This window comes from Sceloporus occidentalis, unplaced genomic scaffold (genome assembly GCF_023333645.1).
Source record: "Sceloporus occidentalis isolate IW3139 unplaced genomic scaffold, rSceOcc1.0.p SCAF_37, whole genome shotgun sequence".
NCBI classification, from domain to species: Eukaryota; Metazoa; Chordata; class Lepidosauria; order Squamata; family Phrynosomatidae; genus Sceloporus; species Sceloporus occidentalis.
Genome location: NW_028317017.1, coordinates 6,140,531 through 6,159,537, shown reverse-complemented (window position 1 = coordinate 6,159,537; position 19,007 = coordinate 6,140,531). Strand labels below are relative to the sequence as shown.

The 19,007-nt window shown below is 42.3% G+C and overlaps 2 protein-coding genes across 2 annotated transcripts; both read left to right on the top strand.

Moving 5' to 3' along the window:
• The first annotated feature begins 580 nt into the window (after positions 1-580).
• Positions 581-4,527, top strand: LOC149297772 (G2/mitotic-specific cyclin-B2-like). Its single transcript, XM_089488216.1, has 9 exons — positions 581-584; positions 1,026-1,120; positions 1,513-1,605; positions 2,317-2,487; positions 2,565-2,723; positions 2,914-3,150; positions 3,242-3,382; positions 3,490-3,600; positions 4,420-4,527. The coding sequence occupies exons 1-9, from the start codon at positions 581-583 to the stop codon at positions 4,525-4,527; spliced, it is 1,119 nt and encodes a 372-aa protein (XP_089344342.1).
• Positions 4,528-10,997: 6,470 nt separating this feature from the next.
• Positions 10,998-15,164, top strand: LOC149297771 (G2/mitotic-specific cyclin-B2-like). The gene is made up of 9 exons (XM_089488215.1): positions 10,998-11,018; positions 11,954-12,082; positions 12,166-12,273; positions 12,356-12,523; positions 13,102-13,260; positions 13,338-13,574; positions 14,001-14,141; positions 14,814-14,924; positions 15,060-15,164. Exons 1-9 carry the CDS (start codon positions 10,998-11,000, stop codon positions 15,162-15,164), a joined length of 1,179 nt encoding a protein of 392 aa, XP_089344341.1.
• Positions 15,165-19,007: the final 3,843 nt, after the last annotated feature.

The window sequence follows — 19,007 nt, the reverse complement described above, 5'->3', positions numbered from 1 at the left end:
TGTCTCGTCCAATGAGGAGAGAGGGGGAGATATTTAGACAGCTAGAGGCGGCACTAGACCACCGAGCGCTTAGTGATTGTAACGCGGAATGATGGCAGCAATGCGGCGGTCTGTGGTAAGAGATCGCTCGCAGGATAGCGGGATCTGTTTGGTGGTTGGGGGCGGATCTCTGTGGTTTAACACTGTGCTCGGAGCGCTTGATTCGCCGATTAGTTCCGTATCATGCTCCTAGCATCAGCATTTATGATCGTGTATTCTCATGGGCGCTCATTCCCATCCTAAGTCGAGCTTCTATACAGTGCAGACACGGATAACGTCACTGGCTTTTTTTTTTTTTTTTTTTTCTATGCATGTCACTGTAACACACCTGTGTATAATGGGGGGTTAAAGGCTGCCGGTCGCCTATCCGGTGTGGTGATTTTGGGGGCGTGAGGAGGACTGGCCATGACCGTAACAATGTAACCCTACTTCAATTGACCAGCAAGAACTAATTATACAAAAGCCTGTACAGTTTGTAAACAAATGTATCGATGGAAAAGAGCTCCAAAGCTTTTAGGTATCTGCTGGTTCTGCAATCATTATGGGTAAGTTTGAATACAGTTGAAGTAAATAGTTTTCACCAACATAAAAAACCTAAGGTTGTCTTGAGGGTTAGGTGGAGGAACTTTATCTGGCTTGTTCTGGTTCCTTGTCTCACCTTCCCAAGATTCAGTGGTTGGGTGGAGACATCCCAGCTGCCTTCAAGGTAATGGCTTGCAATCTGCTTAAACCTAAACTTTTGGTTGTTTAATCACTGAAACTTGTGACTTGGCTGTATAACCTATAATATTACTGGGAAACTTCTTTTTTTTTTTTTTGCAAAGAACAGTTTGGGCACCAGGTTGTTAGTGTTGTGGAGTTAAGGTAGCGTATTGCTCTGTGCCAACAAATCTGGTACTGACAAACCTATTTGGAAGCGGTAACAGATATTCGGCTAACTTGATGCACTATTCAGCTCCCTTTGGAAGCTGACAATGTTTTTGCAGGTGGTGTGGCTGCCATCAAACACAAAGTCCAGAGACAACCTCTTGAAGAAATTGGTAATAAGCCAGCACATGTGACAAGCAAGCCTGGACCCATGGTAAGCTGTTAAACTGCTCTTTACAGGGGTTTTGGCATCTTACCCCTACATGGTGGAAAAACTCGCTTGTAATGATTAGCATATATGTATATATTTTAGATTAGATTTACAAATAGCATGTCTTTGAAGAGCTTTAGTTAAGACCATACTGGGCAAGGTGGAACTTGTCTTATTGTGAAGACCTCACGCTTTCCATCCTTGCTACCCTTACAAAGGATGCTAGAGCCAGTTGACAATGCACCAATCTGAAAGTTTACAAAAGCGTAATTGTAAAGATAATATGAACTGGCGATTAGCATAGCTGCCTTAATGGCACACAAGGGTTAATATGAAAACATGTGAATCTGTAAACAGTGGGGACAGTTCACTTGACTGATGAGCTTTCTTTGTAGAACTGCAAGCAACACATCAGAACAAAAAGACAAGGAGTAGCTAAAGCCAATGTTCCTGTGCAAGTTAAACAATCCCATGGGCCAAAAGCTGAGGTAAAATGCCTGTTCACTATACATTCAATATGAATTTCATGAGACCTTGTAACTTCTCAACATTAAGTCATGGGACTTCTGCCATTAGATGAAAAAAACAATTAGTGACATGAGTAGTCAAACCATAAAGTATGAGTTCTCCAAACTAGTCATAAAAAATTCTCCCCACAGATTTTAACATGCGTTCTTCGGGCTACCTTGACTAATAAATGGCAGGTCTCAATAAGTAGACTAAGTATTTGCTGTCATAAAGGGAGTAGTCGGTGGTTCCTAATGCTGTGTTCTGTCAGGCTTTTTTATTTTGTTAAAGGGACAGTCTACTGCCCCAAATACGAATATCTGTGACCATCTTAATGAGGATTTGAACGGCTGCATTATTCCCTCTGCTTTTTGAAACATTCGCACTAGCACAAAAAAGCTCCAATTGAGGTGTATACAAGGAAGTACCCTGCATTGGCTCAGACCTGGTCAGATACACCTTATGCAGGTTACTGGGGGTGGGGGAATTGTAACCAAATATTCAAAAAGGATCATGAGAACATCCTATGGATTTGTATAAACTTTAACTAAAATGTACCACATGTGCATTAAGGGCAGAGGAGTCCTTACATTTGAAAATATAAAGACATTGAACAAGGTATCCAGCCATGGATTGACACTTTAGTGTTGGCATATCTGACTTCTTTAAAATCCCTTTCAACCTGCCCCTAGGATCATGTTTCTATGCCCATGGATGTTTCAATGAAGGAGGAAGAAGAGCTGTGTCAAGCCTTTTCTGATATTCTAAACAATGTGGAAGATATTGATGCTGAAGATATGGACAACCCTCAGCTGTGCAGTGACTATGTGAAGGATGTATATAACTACCTGAAACGCCTGGAGGTAAAAGAGCAAACATTCATTGACTATGAAAGCTTGGAATGGAACAGTCACTCATGACAAGTCATTCTTGTCCCCAGGTCCAGCACTTTGTACATCCAAAATACTTGAAGGGTATGGAGGTTAATGAACGTATGAGAACAATCCTTGTTGATTGGCTAATTCAAGTCCACTGCAAATTCCAGTTACTCCAGGAGACTCTTTACATGGCTATTGGAGTCATGGACAGGTTTTTGCAGGCAAGTACAACTTGGGCAACGGTACATAGTTAACCATAAAAAGGATTGCAATGTTGTGAGTAGCAGGGGCTTCAAAGGTAAATTGAACTATTAATAAACTTGAGCATGCACAGTTACTGTTTAAATTAATTAGGGAAAAAGGGTTCTAGTTGATACAGTACTAAAACGACTTTCATTTTTCCACCTGAAGTCTCAGCCGGTTTCCAGAAACAAGCTTCAGCTGGTGGGAGTCACAGCGTTATTCTTGGCAGCAAAGTATGAAGAAATGTATCCTCCAAGTATAGCGGATTTTGTGTATATAACCGATAACACCTACTCCAAAGCTCAGATTCGACAGATGGAAATGTTAATTCTCCAAGAGCTCAACTTTGAATTGGGGCGACCCATACCACTTCACTTTCTCAGAAGAGCCTCAAAATGTTGCCAGGTGGGTGTCGGTAGCATGGTGACAATATGACACTTTCTACAAGACACACAGGAGTCAACACTTTGGTTTCACTCTTACTTTATCCTTGCAGGCAGATGCTGAGCAGCACAGTCTGGCTAAATACCTGATGGAGCTGACTCTGTTGGACTATGACATGGTTCACATTCATCCTTCAGTAATAGCTGCTGCTGCTCTTTGTCTGACACAAAAGATTCTCAACTATGGCACATGGGTAAGTACTAAACTTCCAACATCTTGGTCACAACCACATACATATGTTTGTAGTGGGTCAAAACCGCATTATGCAATGGTGATGGTTTTTTGTTTCTTTTCCTCCAGAATGAGACACTGCAGTTCTACACTGGATACACAACTGAGGATCTGATCCCTACTATGCAACACATGGCAAAGAATGTAGTAAATATGACCCAGAACTTGACTAAACTTGTTGTGAGTAATATTTTCTCCATGGAGGTCCTACTGAGGGGCATATATAGATATATAATTTTTACTTGCCTATAGTTTATTTACTAAGGGCCATTTATGTGCACTTTTTGTAGCTCTAGCATGCAAGCATATGTTGAGGTGTTGCACACCTGCAGGGCCAGCCCAAGACTAAATGCTGCCTGGGGCAAAGTTTAAAATTGATTGGTCTTGCTGTGCCATGTACCCTATATTAACTAATTTTCAGAATTGACAGGCTGGCAAGTAAATGGCTACTCAATCCCCTGCTTCTCCTGATACTGTAGTCTTAAGGACAGCTGACTGTCCTGATTAACCCCTTCAGTTATTGTAATAAAGCCACTGCTCTAGCAGACATCTGCAATTGCCACAGCATCGGCTGTATACATCAAATGGCTGTCAGTCTCTGCACCCACTGCAAGGGGATGCAATCAACCTTTCTAATTGCATGCAAACTGAAGAAAAAAAAAAAACAGGCATTAGTTTCTACTCCACTTGCTCCTGCAGAATCTAAATCCACCATTGGAAACTTTATTTAGTTACTGAATGCCTAAACTCTTCCCGGAGGAAGCAGTTTTAATGTTACCACAAACTGAGTTTATTGAATTGACTTGTCGTATAAAACATAGAAAATAAAATAATGGAATTTATTAACATGCTATATAGGATACAGTTCTCATACTCTAATGCGCTACAAATTGGATTGTGCCAGTTGTATTAAATATGCAGAAAACTCTAATGCAGGCTACCCCAAAATTAACTTTTTTTTTTTTTTTTTTTTTTTTTTTTATTCTTTCCTCCTTTCAGTCTGTGAAGAACAAGTATGCCAGCAGTAAACTACTGAGGATCAGCACAATCCCACATCTGTCTTCACATCTTCTAACTGATCTGGCTGCCTCTGTGACTAACTTATAGGCCACCAAGAAAGTTCTTATAAGCACTTAAATGTACATACAAAGACATGGTTTTTAGTCCTTGGATCAATTTTAACAGATGGGCAACAAGCTCTGTGTTCCCAATATTAAATGAGTAACACAGAGCTATCTAATCTATATTGTATAGTTAACATGAGTTGATGACTTTTATCTATTTTTCCTACTAAAGAATCTTAACAAGTTGTACCTGAATCCTATTGCATTATTTAGGTAAGCTTATATTTAATGTATACTGTGTGAACATCTGATTGTAAGAATGCTCCCCTCTGGACAACCCGTTTAATTTCTGAAAGCTTTCCCTACCACACCAGGCTGTACCTACACTGGAATCACTGTATGCCTCTAAGAATGATTGGTTTAAGTTCATGCAACAAGTCATTAACACTATCCCCAGATGTTAATTGCGGGTTTTGTCTAAACACTTCAATATGTATTCAATAATGGTTTTAAATGTATTTAAATACTATGTGCTTTATCCCACAAGAAATAAACTTTATTTTATTTATATTTGTCTTGATTACTTAATGGAGTACAATTAACTAGAATATAATAGAGCCCTGTTCTTGTGAGTGTACAATCTAGTGGATTGAGGGGGTGGGTATAAGATGAAGTAGAGGGATTACTTGCATGATGAATATTGTAGTGATGTTTAGGGGAAGAAGCTGGTGTCATTGAGACCTCCTGAAAGGTAAAGGACAGATGGGGTTTCATTAGGATGGACATACCTTGTCATGTATAAGAACACCTGGATCAAGCCACAGCACTAAGCTACCCCCCCCCCCCTTCAAGACTTGGTTGGGTTGGTGTTTAAAGGTTACACCTTGCCTTATGTGACTCTTATGTATACATTTGAAGGGAAATTGGCTATCATATGTGTCTCCTCAGCCCCCCCCCCCTTATAAACTTGGTGTTTGGCTGGAAGCTTAACCTGCTGTTGTGATAAACTTGCCGCCAGTTGGCTTTCAGTGCTAGCTCTCAGTGTGTGTGTGTGTGTGGGCACACCAGACAAATGTGCCAATGCCTGGTATTACTATTTTTGTCAATCTGATCTGCCTGGATGCACATTGACCATAAAAATGTATTCCGCCATGCTTATGCCATTAGGCAGCTCCCAGCCTTAAAGTACCAGGGCAGCCTTATTCCCAGTCTGGCCCTGGTAGCGACTGTCCAATGAGACCCCTTCTACACACATATGGGATGTAGAGAGCTGCAGTTTGCCCCTAAAGTAAGCTTTGAGTACTTTATTTTCCACCTTTTTGCTGTGATATACTGCCACTTCTAAGGCAGAGTTTCAAAAAGTTGCTGCTTTAACTTCATAATGCATTATAGTACAGTTTTAATTTGAAGTAGAAATTGCTCTGATTTTAACTTGCACAGAGCACAAGAACTCTGTAGAGTTTAGCCATGTGTAATGTAAAGTGAAAAAGGCAAACAATGTTTCATTTAGAAAATAAACCCTTTTTAACCCCTTCAATCCCCTATAGACGTACCGGGACGTCCAAAACACGCCCACTAAGAAACCCCTATGGACGTACCGGTACATCTAGCCCTTCATGCAGCGTCAGGGAAACACATCGTTTGACAGCCTGGACTCCCCCCTGGCAGCAGAAGCCAGCGTTGCTGGCTTTCTGCTGCCCGATCTCCTGTAACAGCTTCCAGCGCAAAGCTGGAAAACTGTTACAGATAGAAATGCCCGATCGGGCTTTCCCTTTGAGGTGACGTTACTACTGACGTCACCTGGAAGTTCACGGGAGGATCGGGTATCCCTGCAGGGTCTGTATAGACCAGGGGCGTCCAACGTGCGGCCCTCCAGCTGCTGCAGGACTACATCTCCCATAATGCTCTTTCAGCTAAGGGGCTGGCTGAGGAGTATGGGAGATGTAGTCCTGCAGCAGCTGGAGGGCCGCATGTTGGACGCCCCTGGTCTAGACCCTGCTGGGCTACTCGATCACTCCGATGAGGGAGCTCTAACAGTTTCCGGCACGAATGCCGGTAAACTGTTACAGTTGGAAATGCGCGATTGCGCTTTCCCTTCCGGGTCACGTCACTGACGTGACCTGGTAGCTCACGGGAGGACAGGGTATCCCTGCAGGGTCTGTCTAGACCCTGCTGGGCTACCCGATCACTCCGATGAGGGAGCTGTAACAGTTACCGGCACGAATGCCGGTAAACTATTACAGATACATTCCCTCCAGTGTGTCATTAGCCTTGGGGGACTGCCCCCCAGTGCCACACATCCGGCAGTAATGTCACATGATCGCTGTGATGGCCAATCACAACGATCGTGTGTCTGTTACTGCAGATGCTCTTCCTCTCTCCTCCATTATTGTGATCGGAGAGAGAGATCATCTTGCAGAGCTGCAGTGTTTAGTGCAAAACCACATCATATATAAACCCCCAAATACCTGTCTTACCCAAAATCAACCCACCCTTTTCTCCCCACAATCCTCAAAAAAAAATGGGTTTGGTGGGTGGTTAGAGGGAATTGGGAATAGTGTAGTGTTTTAGAAATTGGGAAGGTAGGTATCGTACAATGGCGCAACGTGTCTTCAGCACTGAGGAGGCTTATGACTTCCTCACTCAGTCTGATGACGAAGCCGCTCTGACTGCGTCAGATATTGATCCAATATCTGATGAATCTAGCTGTGCGTCAGATAATGACGAGTCAGAGGAAGAAGATGATGGCCAGGGTCCATCTGCTAAAACCAGGCGTGGAGGGTGCCCCCAAATATGATAGACCCAGTAATCCCTGCTTTTACTGGGACTCCTGGCATCAGATGTGACATTGATGCTAGCGAGCCAAAGTCATTTTTCAATTTAATGTTTGCCCCCGAGTTTTTTGAGCTGCTAGGAGCTCAAACAAACATCTATGCAGCCCAGTGTCCGGCAGCTGACCAAGGAGACAGAAGCCAGACCTGGTACCCCACTGACTCCCATGAAGAATACTATGTCAGCAGTCAGGAGCTGTTGGCCCTCAGGTACACTGACAGGAAGGATGTATATATCCTCTCCACTATACACAACGAGAAGGTGGTACCTGTCAGTGTACGTGGGGAAGGTGATGCTTAGGGGCTCAAGCCTCAGTGCATCACCGATTACAACAAGAACATGGGGGGTGTAGATCTTTCTGACCAGTGTCTGCAGCCGTACCTGGTGCTGTGTAAGACCAAGACCTGGTACAAAAAGGTGGCCATTTACCTCACCGAGGTTGCCACGTACAACACATGTGTTGTACAAGAAATGTGCTACTGGGAAGATCTACATCTTCCTAGAGTTCCAGCTCAAAATCCTGAGGGATATCCTCTTTGAGCAGCCAATCCCTAATGTGCAGGATGAGAATGTCCTGCGTCTTACCGGCAGGCATTTTCCTTCTACAATCCCCACCACTGGTGCCAAACAGAAGCCTCAGAAAAGATGCAGAGTCTGTTACAAAAAGGGTATCAGGAAGGACTCCAGGTACCACTGCCCTTCCTGTCCCTCTTTGCCAGGACTCTGCATCGATGAGTGCTTCATGATCTACCACACCAAGGTAGATTATTAAATTTCCGTTATACTTCTTTTTTTTTTTTTGTGTTAGGGTGAGCCACAGGGGGATATTTTCAATTGGCACAATTCCGTAAGTTTTTTCCTTGCAAATTAAAAAAAAAACCATAACTAACCATATGCATAAAAAACCTATGCGTGTGGGGTATTTCCGTAATCAGTGATCCAGTATGCTGGCACGTTACAACTTATGCCCTGTAATGTCCAGAAAAAAACTAGGCATGTGGGGTATTTCCGTAATCAGGAGAGGCGGCTGAACACTTTAGGCTGGATTTCTCTGCCATAACATATACCATGTGCAAAATATCCTCAGCAACACAGATGTGTTGGCGAAAAAAGCGCATCAAATTATTGCTACGGCTGACTTTGGCAGTGATTGGCAGCCACATGGTTGCATGAAAATTGTCCAAATGCTCTTGATGAGATACTCTGGGTTGTCTGCTTTACGAAAATATATACTTTTATGGGGATATTTATAATTAGGCGGGTGCTAAACAGCCCCAAATGAAACATAGGTCTACTAAAGCAAAATGTGAAAATTTCACGTTTGGAATCTATAACGCGCATGGTCTCGTTTGTGCCCTGTAATGTCCAGAAAACCACAAAAACAACTAGGCATCTGGGGTATTTCCGTAATCAGGAGAGGCGGCTGAGCAATTTAGGATAGATTTCTCTGCCGTAACACATACCCTGTACAAAAAATCATAAGAATACTACAAAATACTAAGACGCGTTGTTGAAAAAAGCGCAGGAACTAATTTCTGTGGCCACCTTTGACAGTGATTGGTGGCCAAATACCTGCATGTAGAATGCCCAAATACCCCTGATAGGATAGCCTGGGTTGTCTGCTTTACAGAAATATATACATTTGTGGGTGTTTTTGTTTTATTTGTTTAAAATTAGAGTTACAGTCCCATCATACCTAATGTAAAAATGTTACGGCTTTGTATAAAGTAATGTAAAAATAATTTTCCACTGATGTCACCATCGGGGGAACCTTCCAGTTCCAAAAAAAAATAAATAATATATATAAAAATATTTTTTAAGAGCAAGTCCTAAAATTAGCGCTTTATCTTTGCAGTAATATTGTCTAAATTGGATTTTATACTTGCCTTACTCTGGAGTGATCTATCTATCATCTATACATTTTCTAATTATTACATTTTATTGCCAGAGGATCAGCAGACTCTGTAGTGCCGTACATTGCAATGAGGGGAGAATACAAAATTAACAATAACATTATCAACATACAAATAAGCAATAACATGAACATAACATATACCAGTGCAGAGGGAGATGAGCAACCAGGTCTTTTGAACTTATTGAAAGGGTTGAGCGGAAAAGTGGCAGCTTGTACAATGGTTATTTTATTGCGGTAAATTTCATATGGGTTTGATGGAATGATAAGGTATTCCAGAGCATGAGTACATCACTGAGTAAATCCTGGAGAGGAAAGGGGCGATAAGCAAGAATCCAATTAGTAGGGAGTCTCAATAACCCGAGAGGATTTCACATGAGAATGAATTTGTATTTAAGCGTTATCTTGTGTGACGAAGGCACAAATCTCAGACATATTAAAGGCAGTAGGATTTGGTAAATGACTGGATGATAGGGGTGAAGGAGAAAGTAGAATTATGTATAACCACAGGGAGCTGTTAAGTAGATTGTGGGATACTCAGGTTTAGGATGCGGGATGCCAGCCAGGAGTTCCCAGTTTACCCAGACAGTTAGTATAGAGAGAACTGAGTGGTGGCCATTGATGTTAAAACCTGCAGAGGAGTCCTTTAGCATAATTAAAAAATGACCCTTAGTTCTAGTGGTGTGGAGCTTAGGGTCAAATACTGGATTGCAAAGGGTCAACCAATGAATTATAGGGAATAAAGTGGGTTAAACAATTTTAGACCAGCAAAATGAATATGTGACGCTTTACTCAATATCTAATGACAGCTTGCCATCTGTATGATAAACTACTCGTTAAGTGAAGGACAGAATCAGCGAAGACAATGTAGGTTTGGTCAGCATAACTGACAGATCAGGTGTTACAATGCCCACACTGCATTCCCCGGTAGGTGTCAACGCTGAGATGATCCTGCTGGGATCTATGACTACTCCCCCTGCTGGCTGATAGCATGCACTGCTGATCAGTAAAGGGTCTGAATCTGCCCCCCCCCCGGTCCAGAATGGGCGAAAACCTCAATGAATGCAATCACCTGGCTGCTATTACTTTGCTTAAAAGGCGGGAAATCTTAAACTTGGAACTATACCTGCATGTTTTACCGCCATTCTGTCAAATGCACGTAAACATCCCCTTAAAGATTAATATGGCCATTTATTCATTTTTAAATGTCTAATGCTAACATTTTTGTTAATTTATACCTAAACTATTGCTACAGACGCATTAACGTAATACCAATATTACTATTATACAAATATGGGTCGTAGTCCCCGTACTCGGTCTCGTTACTTTAAGACGGTGTGACGCGCATTACCCATTAGCCTCTGCCACCCGAAATCTCGCGATAAAAGCTCCAGGGCTAACGTTTCCGTTAAAACAAAATAGCAAACCCGGAAAGTCATATTTATTAAAATACACTTTGTGACAATTGCTTTACTGTCGCAAAACATATAATGGTCAATTAAACAATCGACTGAGCTACTAAGCGGGGGAAAGGGAATTCATTTCCTGAGAGCGGGTTGCCATGACTCCGATACCTCTCATCCAATCACAGTGCAGGATCGGCTGACGTTCTGACCAATCGGGATACTGGGAGCGATATTTAAAATGCCTTGTTGGTTGCTGGGATAAGGAGCTGTATTGTCTTGTGGGAATTCGCGGCGTAGGCGCTCGGAGAAGTTTTATCGTTTGTTTTATCCTCTGGTTTTAAAGACCCCACTATTCTTCATCAAATGGCGACCCGCCGTGCTGCCGTAAGTCTTTACTTTGGTGTTTCTGTTTACTTCTATGGCGGTGCTTCTTTTAGGGCCTAGCATCTGCTCGATTTCCCCCAGCTAGCTGCTTGTTTCATAGTATAGCCTGTTGTCCTGCGTGTTTCGTATTCTTGTGACTTAGCTGACTTTGTACACCGTCCTGGTGCAGTGGTGTGTAGATCTGGTGTATACTCTGCACGGGTAGTGTATTGGACTGAGTTGCCTGTGCTTCTATCTGTTTTACGCAAATGTAATTAGTATAACCAGCTGTAATGTGGGGAGTGTAGTCTATGGGACTGAGGCTATACTATCACTTATCAGTAAGGTGTATGTGTCGATGACCGCAGGTTTTTATTCCTTACGGCCCTCTGTGTGGAAGTCCATCTGTCTGGGCAGCTGGTAGTCTTGGCCAGTTCTCGGGACTGGGGGCCGCTGCTGCCTCAAAGTAGGGCTTGTCACCTAGTCCAAAGTTGGTAGGAGTGCTGCATTACTTTGTTACCGGGATACATCTTGTTCATCCTAACAGGATAAGAGCTCAAGCATCTATCACTTGATACACCAGAGCTGTTATTTAAACCCTGCATTCCAATTCCTGTACAAAGGTTTCTGTAACAGCCACTTGATCTGATCAAACCTCACTGTCTTAAATGAGGCACCTGGGTCCCCTGCTTTTTGCTGGATCACTTTGTTGCCTAAAGTTCCTGTTGGATGAAACACATGCATATAGAATGCCCCCTGGAAGGATGCTGGAGAGCTGTCTGGTGGCTAAGATTTGGTTGGCTAAGGTTCCTGCTTATTTCAGTACTTGGCTTATGGTGAACTAGCCTGGCTACATACTGCTCTTGTGTGAGTTTCTGGTAAAGTTTTTATATTCTCAGACTGTATGATGGATTAGGCTTGAGTAGATATTTTCTTCTAATATGTGGCTTTTCCAGATTTCCCATGAAGTGGACAATGCTATTGCGGGTGCGCTGAGAGCCAAAGCCCAGATAAATGTTAGAAGAGCAGCATTGGGTGAAATCGGAAACAAGGTGACAGTGCGTGGGAAGCAACCCTTGTCTAAGGTACAGTATGAACTGTCTGGGTAAATCTCCTTGAAACCGCATGCCAGAATTCCATGTTTAAACTACAATTTGCCTTTTAATAGAACCCTAATGCAGTGGTGAAGACTTCAAAACCTGTGCCAACTAAAGTGGTCAATTTGAAAGCCAAGGTTGTTCATGCTAAACCTGCAGTCATTGAAGCCCCCCCAAAAGTAAGTATTCACCATTAAGGTCTATGGAAACAGAAATGGCAAGTGGTGCTATTTTGCTGATCTTCGCAATTTCTTTTGCTAGGTGTCTTCTCCTGCTCTGATGGATGTGTCCATGAAAGAAGAGGAGTTATGTCAAGCGTTCTCTGCCACTCTGAGCAATGTGGAAGATATTGATGTAGATGATGGTGGCAACCCACAGCTTTGCAGCGAGTATGTGATGGACATCTATAATTACCTTAGACAGCTAGAGGTATGAATTTCTTATGATGTACAAATTGGTTAATGTGGCCTGGTGTAAACTACCAGTGTGATGCTCAGTATTTTGTATAATGCTGATTCTCCATTGGGATCCCCAGCGGAACACTAATTGGAATTGGCAGGAAAGAAGAATAAATGGCTAGCTACTACCCATACCTACTTAATGGCATTTGTTCAGCAATGCTTCATGGTCCTAACGCATGTCCTTCAAGCACCATGCTTATAATACTATACTAACTGGCAACTTTTAAATAGTAGCGCAACACCTTAATGGTTAAGAATAACTATGCACGTCTTAAACTACGAGTTTATGGTTTAATGCATGCAATGAACATGGTGTTTTTTTTTTTTTTTGCTTTACGCAAAACAAATGGCAGTATTTCACAAGCATGCCAAAACAGTCTCATGCTTTTAAAGGATGTTCCAAAATGATTGGCCATTCTCATGTTTAAAGGTGATGCCGTTTGGCATTGAATAATGCTGCTAGTATTGTAGTGAACTAATCTCTGATTCAAAAACTTTTCTTAATTTATAATCGTTAATAGCTTACAATTAACCTTTCCTTTGTAGGTCCAGCAGTCTATACGTCCACGCTACCTAGATGGGACCGAGGTGAATGAGCGCATGCGGGCCATTCTGGTTGACTGGCTTATTCAAGTTCACTCTAGATTCCAGTTACTCCAGGAGACTCTCTACATGAGTGTTGCAGTCATGGACCGTTTCTTACAAGTAAGAATTTTTTTTTTTTTTAAAAAAAAGAGAAATTGTGCAAGAGTTCATACACTAAAAGCTTCTCTTTATCTAAGGTTCAGCCTGTGTCTCGAAGCAAGCTTCAATTGGTTGGTGTTACATCACTCCTCCTGGCTTCCAAATATGAAGAGATGTATGCTCCTGAGATTGCTGACTTTGTTTACATCACTGATAATGCCTACACTACATCTCAGATTAGGGAGATGGAAATGATTATGCTACGAGAGCTAAATTTTGACCTTGGACGTCCTCTGCCTCTACACTTCCTGAGACGTGCCTCAAAGTCCTGTAGCGTAAGTCACAATTTTAAACATCATATGCTATCATTGGTAGTCTCCTAACAAAGACAGGATGCATAAAGCTGGGTATTTCATATTCAGTGATTCTATAAGATAAGGCAAACTGAGCAGTTGCCCAATGTACAGCCCACAAGTCTAAATGTGACACTTCAAATAACTGATGGGAGGAAACTTTTTTGGATGAACCCCTTTTCAAAGACCATAATCCAATGGAAGCCAACCAGTATCAACGGTTTACATGTGTCATACTAGCAGATGAGGCTATGGCTTGGATTACAAAATCTTGAAAATTGAATATGCCACTTATAACCCCTGTGTTATGATTACATTGACACTTAAGCTATCCATAAACTAGCTAATCATGCATGCTTGGCTGCATTTTTATTTACATTTAATGCTGTCTGTCTTTCAAAATTGTAGGCTGATGCTGAACAGCACACACTTGCTAAATACCTGATGGAGCTCACACTGATCGACTATGACATGGTACACTTCCGCCCTTCAGAAATAGCTGCTGCTGCCCTGTGTCTGTCCCAGAAGGTTCTTGCTCAAGGCAGTTGGGTATGTATGCATTGGTGATTGCATTTCCCTTCATATTGGCATCACATTAGAGGACTGCATTGGGAGGCAGGTCCCGCAAAAAAACTTGCGGGCATGGGCGGTCTTACTGGGGCTGTGGGCAGTCTGGCACTATACCTGCGGGTCCCAGTAATCCTGCACAGTCCTGCAAGGCTGCCTTCTCTCTGCTCCATTAGTGTCTCCTATCTTGATCTGCCCAGGAACAAGGCAGAGTCACATGATGTGATGTCACTTGCTTTGCCCAGGAACAAGGTGGGGTCACAGGAAGAGAAGAGATGCTGTGAGGGAACAACTCAAGGGCAGCCTTGCGGGACTGCGCAGAAAATTGGGTAAGGGGGCGGGATTGGCCAGAAATGTGGCAGGAGCGGAACACCCACATTGCGGGAGCACGATTAAAAAAGCAGTCCCGCGCAGGGCTCTACATCACATTGCACCCAGTTAAGGTTTATTGTCCTGCTTTAACAGTCAAACTGCCTGACAATGAGTTTATTACTTCAAATACTTACTGGTGAAGCTTAACTAGTTAGGGTCTGATTAACTATGGGCTGTAGAATTGGAACATGACAGTCATTCCTGCTTTGGTGATCAGTGGTGCCACCTTTCTTGTTTTAAGGATATGGCATAGTCATTGACTTTATTTCCTCTATTTTGAAGGGAGCAACACAGCGCCATTACACTGGTTACACAGAGGATGACTTGCATATGATAATGAAGAACATGGCTAAAAATGTAACCAAAGTCAATCAGAATCTGACAAAACATGTGGTAAGGAGTGTCTGATTAATGTTACTTTAGGGAGCCATATTTGAAGCCAGTATTTGTCAGCAAACCCTAGAATTGTTGAAGTGTTGCAAGGTCATCCTTCCACCTTAAATTTTTTTTTTTATTTCTTTGCTCCAGGCTGTGAGGAACAAGTATGCAAGCAGCAAGCTTATGAAAATCAGCACCATCCCTCAGCTAATGTCTCCCATCATCATGGACCTGGCAAATCTGTCTACACAGTAGAAACTCTTCTGAACAGCTTTACAACCACTTTTTTTGCACTTTTATTGAACCGCCACTGATGGCACAAATGCTGCTGTTTCTGTGTATATAGGGCTTTTTAAAATTTGTTTATAGACATGTGTACATCAATACTGCAACTTCTGTATCTGAAATAAAATTTCTTTTTTTTTTTTTACAATGGCTTCTGGCTATAAAATCTGACACTTGTTGGCTCTGGCCTAGTAATCTAACAGAAGGCTCTTGAACGGATGCAAATGCTAGTTAAACTCCTGAAGCCAATCACTGATTCTGTTTCATGGGGAAAAATGGACATTGTTGGGTACTTAACCTGCTTAGCCCACCACTGTTGATGCATAATATCACCTTCAATTTCCCACAACCTAGTAAACATGACAGTTAATTAACTGGCAGTTAATCTCTGTATTGTTGGTCTCGGACAAGAGATTATTTATAACCATCCCTCTAAGGCTTTTGCCTCGAGTCTTAAGGTGGGGCATCACTTTAAAAAGACACTCCAGACTCAGGCAGCCGCCTCAACAAAATGCATTTTAAAATACTTGGCAAGTACTTTAATATATTTTTCATTAAGTGTACAAAATTGAATAACTTGTACTACAGCATCTCCTGAAGGCTACTCTATTGTCTGTTTTTACACTGCTGCTTGCTATGGTGACAACAGGATTTCCCCCCCCCCCCCCCCCCCCCTTACCTTTCTCCTCTCCCACCCCAATATATCCTTACCTCATCCCCATTTCCTACCTTTCTTAGGTCAGTAGAGGGGTTTCCTGGTGTGAGGCAAGTTAGATATGACCGTGGTAGAAGTAGCTAAAAAAAAAAAAGAGCAGCATGTACCTTCACAACATGAGAACTTTAGTATAATATCATGGGTGGTAAAATCAGCCAAAGCTACCCCAGTCTAGATTGTAAGCTACCGAGAGCAGGCCTTCTTTTGCACCAGATTGTGTGATTTTCAATTTTACTGGCGTTGTTGAAACAACTCTACAGAATCTGCTGGCACTATATGAATAAATGAAATGGCTGAGTGTATATCATGGGAGCTGCAGTTAGTGTGAAGTCTAAGACACCACGGCCCCAGTCAACTACAATTCCCATGAAGTTCAGCCAGCAAAATGGCAGTGGATTATAATTGTAGATACTGTCAAACTTTAGTGTTTGTACTATATCAAACTGATCTCATCATTTGGCTTTCAATACCACCTGTATGCTGATGACATCCAGATCTATCTATCATCCCCTGACTTCTCGCCCTCTGTGTTAGATTGTGTAACTGCCTTGCATCTGTCTACCTGGATGTCTGCACGTTTCCCTCATTGTTAATGGTGCCATCATCTCCCCATCTACTCATGCACGCTGTCTTAGTGTCACCCTTGACTGACCTTTTGTTCACCCCCCACATTCAATCTGTCTCTAAAAACTGTTGTCTCCATCTTAAAAACATTGCCCACATCCGTCCCTTCCTAACGCAGGATGCCACCAAGGCTCTTGTCCATGCCCTGATTATCTCCCATCTTGATTACTGTAACTCTGTCTTAGCTGGTCTCCCTCTTAACCATCTCACCTCTCTACAATCCACCACAAATGCTGCTGCCAGACTTATCTTCCTCTCCCATCGCTTTACTAACGTCTCTCCCCTCTGTCTCTTCACTGGCTGCCTGTGTGCTTCAGGATTCATTTCAAAATCCTCACTCTTACTTTCAAAGCCCTTCACAGCGGTTCCCCTTCTTACATCTCATCACTCATGTCTAAATACACTCCTAACCAGTCTCTCCGCTCATCCAATGATCTCATTCTTTCCTCTCCTCTGATTTCTAGCTCTCATGCACGCTTACAAGATTTCTCCAGGGCTGTTCCTATCCTCTGGAATGCCCTCCCCCGGTCTATCCGTCTCTCCCCCTGCCTTCGGTTCTTAAAAAAATCCCTCAAGACCCACTTATTTAAGGACGCTTACAACATAGCACATTAACGCCCTCTCATATTCCCTTAGCTCACCTCTCCTAGTCCCTCTAATGTAATACTTACACTAGTGTCACTGGTCTATCCCTTACAATGGCACTTTTACCTATTGTGTAATACACCCTGCCGCTCGAGGGGGCGGGGCGCACAGAAGAGTTCCTCGTAACAAGGAGAGGATCTTCACGTCGGGGGAGAGCAAGAAAAAAGAAAAAAAAAACCCAAAATGTAAGTATTACCATAAAGATAGTTAGAGGACCCATATGGCTGGAGTGAATGAATTTTCGTAAATGAGTGTGTGTGATAGCATGGCTGCGTAAGTGTAGAGGGCATGGCATAGGGAGGCTGAAATCACATTCCTATCATGCCCAAGTTCCAGCATGTACTGGCTTACCTGGGCATGATAGGAATGTGATTGCTGTTAGCAACTATATATATATATATATATATATATATATATATATATATATTGTTTTGTCCAATTATGGTGTGCTAACAGCAATCACACTCCTATCATGCCCAGGCAACCAGTACATGCTATAACCTGGGCATGATAGGAGTGTGATTGCTGTCACAATCACACTCCTATAATGCTAAGTCAGCCAGTACATGCTGGAATCTGTGTATGCCTGGGCATAATAGGATTGTGATTGCCGTTAACAATCAGATCTAGATCTATATATATATATATATATATATATATATATATATATTAATATTGTTGATTTTTTGTCTAATTTTGGTGTTACTTTTAATAAGTGTTTTTGTTGTTTTTAAAGGTTGGGGGGGGGGGTATTTCAGTTTCGGCCAAGTGAATGCTGAGTTGTCGGTTTCAGACCAGAATTTTTATTTCGGTGCATCCCTATATACTAAGCCAGACACTGAAGTGATAGGCCTACACCACATCAATTTTTAGCTTAGTATATGATGATAGGGGTTATGCTGCATTATTGTCAATGTCTGGCTCAATGTATAGTGATAGGGATTATGCTGTACCCCCGTCAATGTGTGCCTTAGCATATAGCGATAGGTGTTATGGTACACCCCCATCAATGTTTGCCTCAGTATATAGTGATAGGTGTTATGCTGTACCCCCATCGATGTGTGCCTTAGCATATAGTGATAGGTGTTATGCTATACCCTCATCAATGTGTGCCTTGGCATATAGCGATAGGTGTTATGCTATACCCTCATCAATGTGAGCCTTAGCATATAGCGATAGGTGTTATGCTACACCCCCATCAATGTTTGCCTCAGTATATAGTGATAGGTGTTATGCTGTACCACCGTCTGTGCGTGTCTCAGTATATAATGATAGATGTTTGCCTAACGATAGAAGCTATACAGTTTTAAAGTGTGTGTATGTTGCCAAATACTCTAGGTACACTCCTGGCTCAGGGTAATACACATGGCAGTGGGGAGGATCACATTATACAATACAAAAGGGGTGGTGACATCAATACACAAGGGTGGGGGTTGGCTGGGGCCTCACATAAATCAATACACAAGGGTGTGGCGGCAAAAATACAAAAGGGGCAGTTAATGACAAAGCAGTGTAGAAAATATATTGTCCTGGTGGGTGTGGGTGTGGCAGAGCCTGTCCTGGTGGGTGTGGGTGTGGCAGAGCCTGTCTGGTGTACGTGTTTGGGTGTCAGTGTGACAGAGCCTGTCCGTGTGTGTGTGCATGTTCATCTGTTTCCTGGCACTTTACTTACTGTATGAATAAATAAAACTATTTCATTTTTACTTATCCAGAGATAAAACACACTCCTGAATTTGTAGTCACTTCAGAGGACAAAACTTTCGAGGCCCAGAAATAACACAAAACCTTTACTTTTCCTCTATTTCAATCTGCATATTTTATTGAAAAGG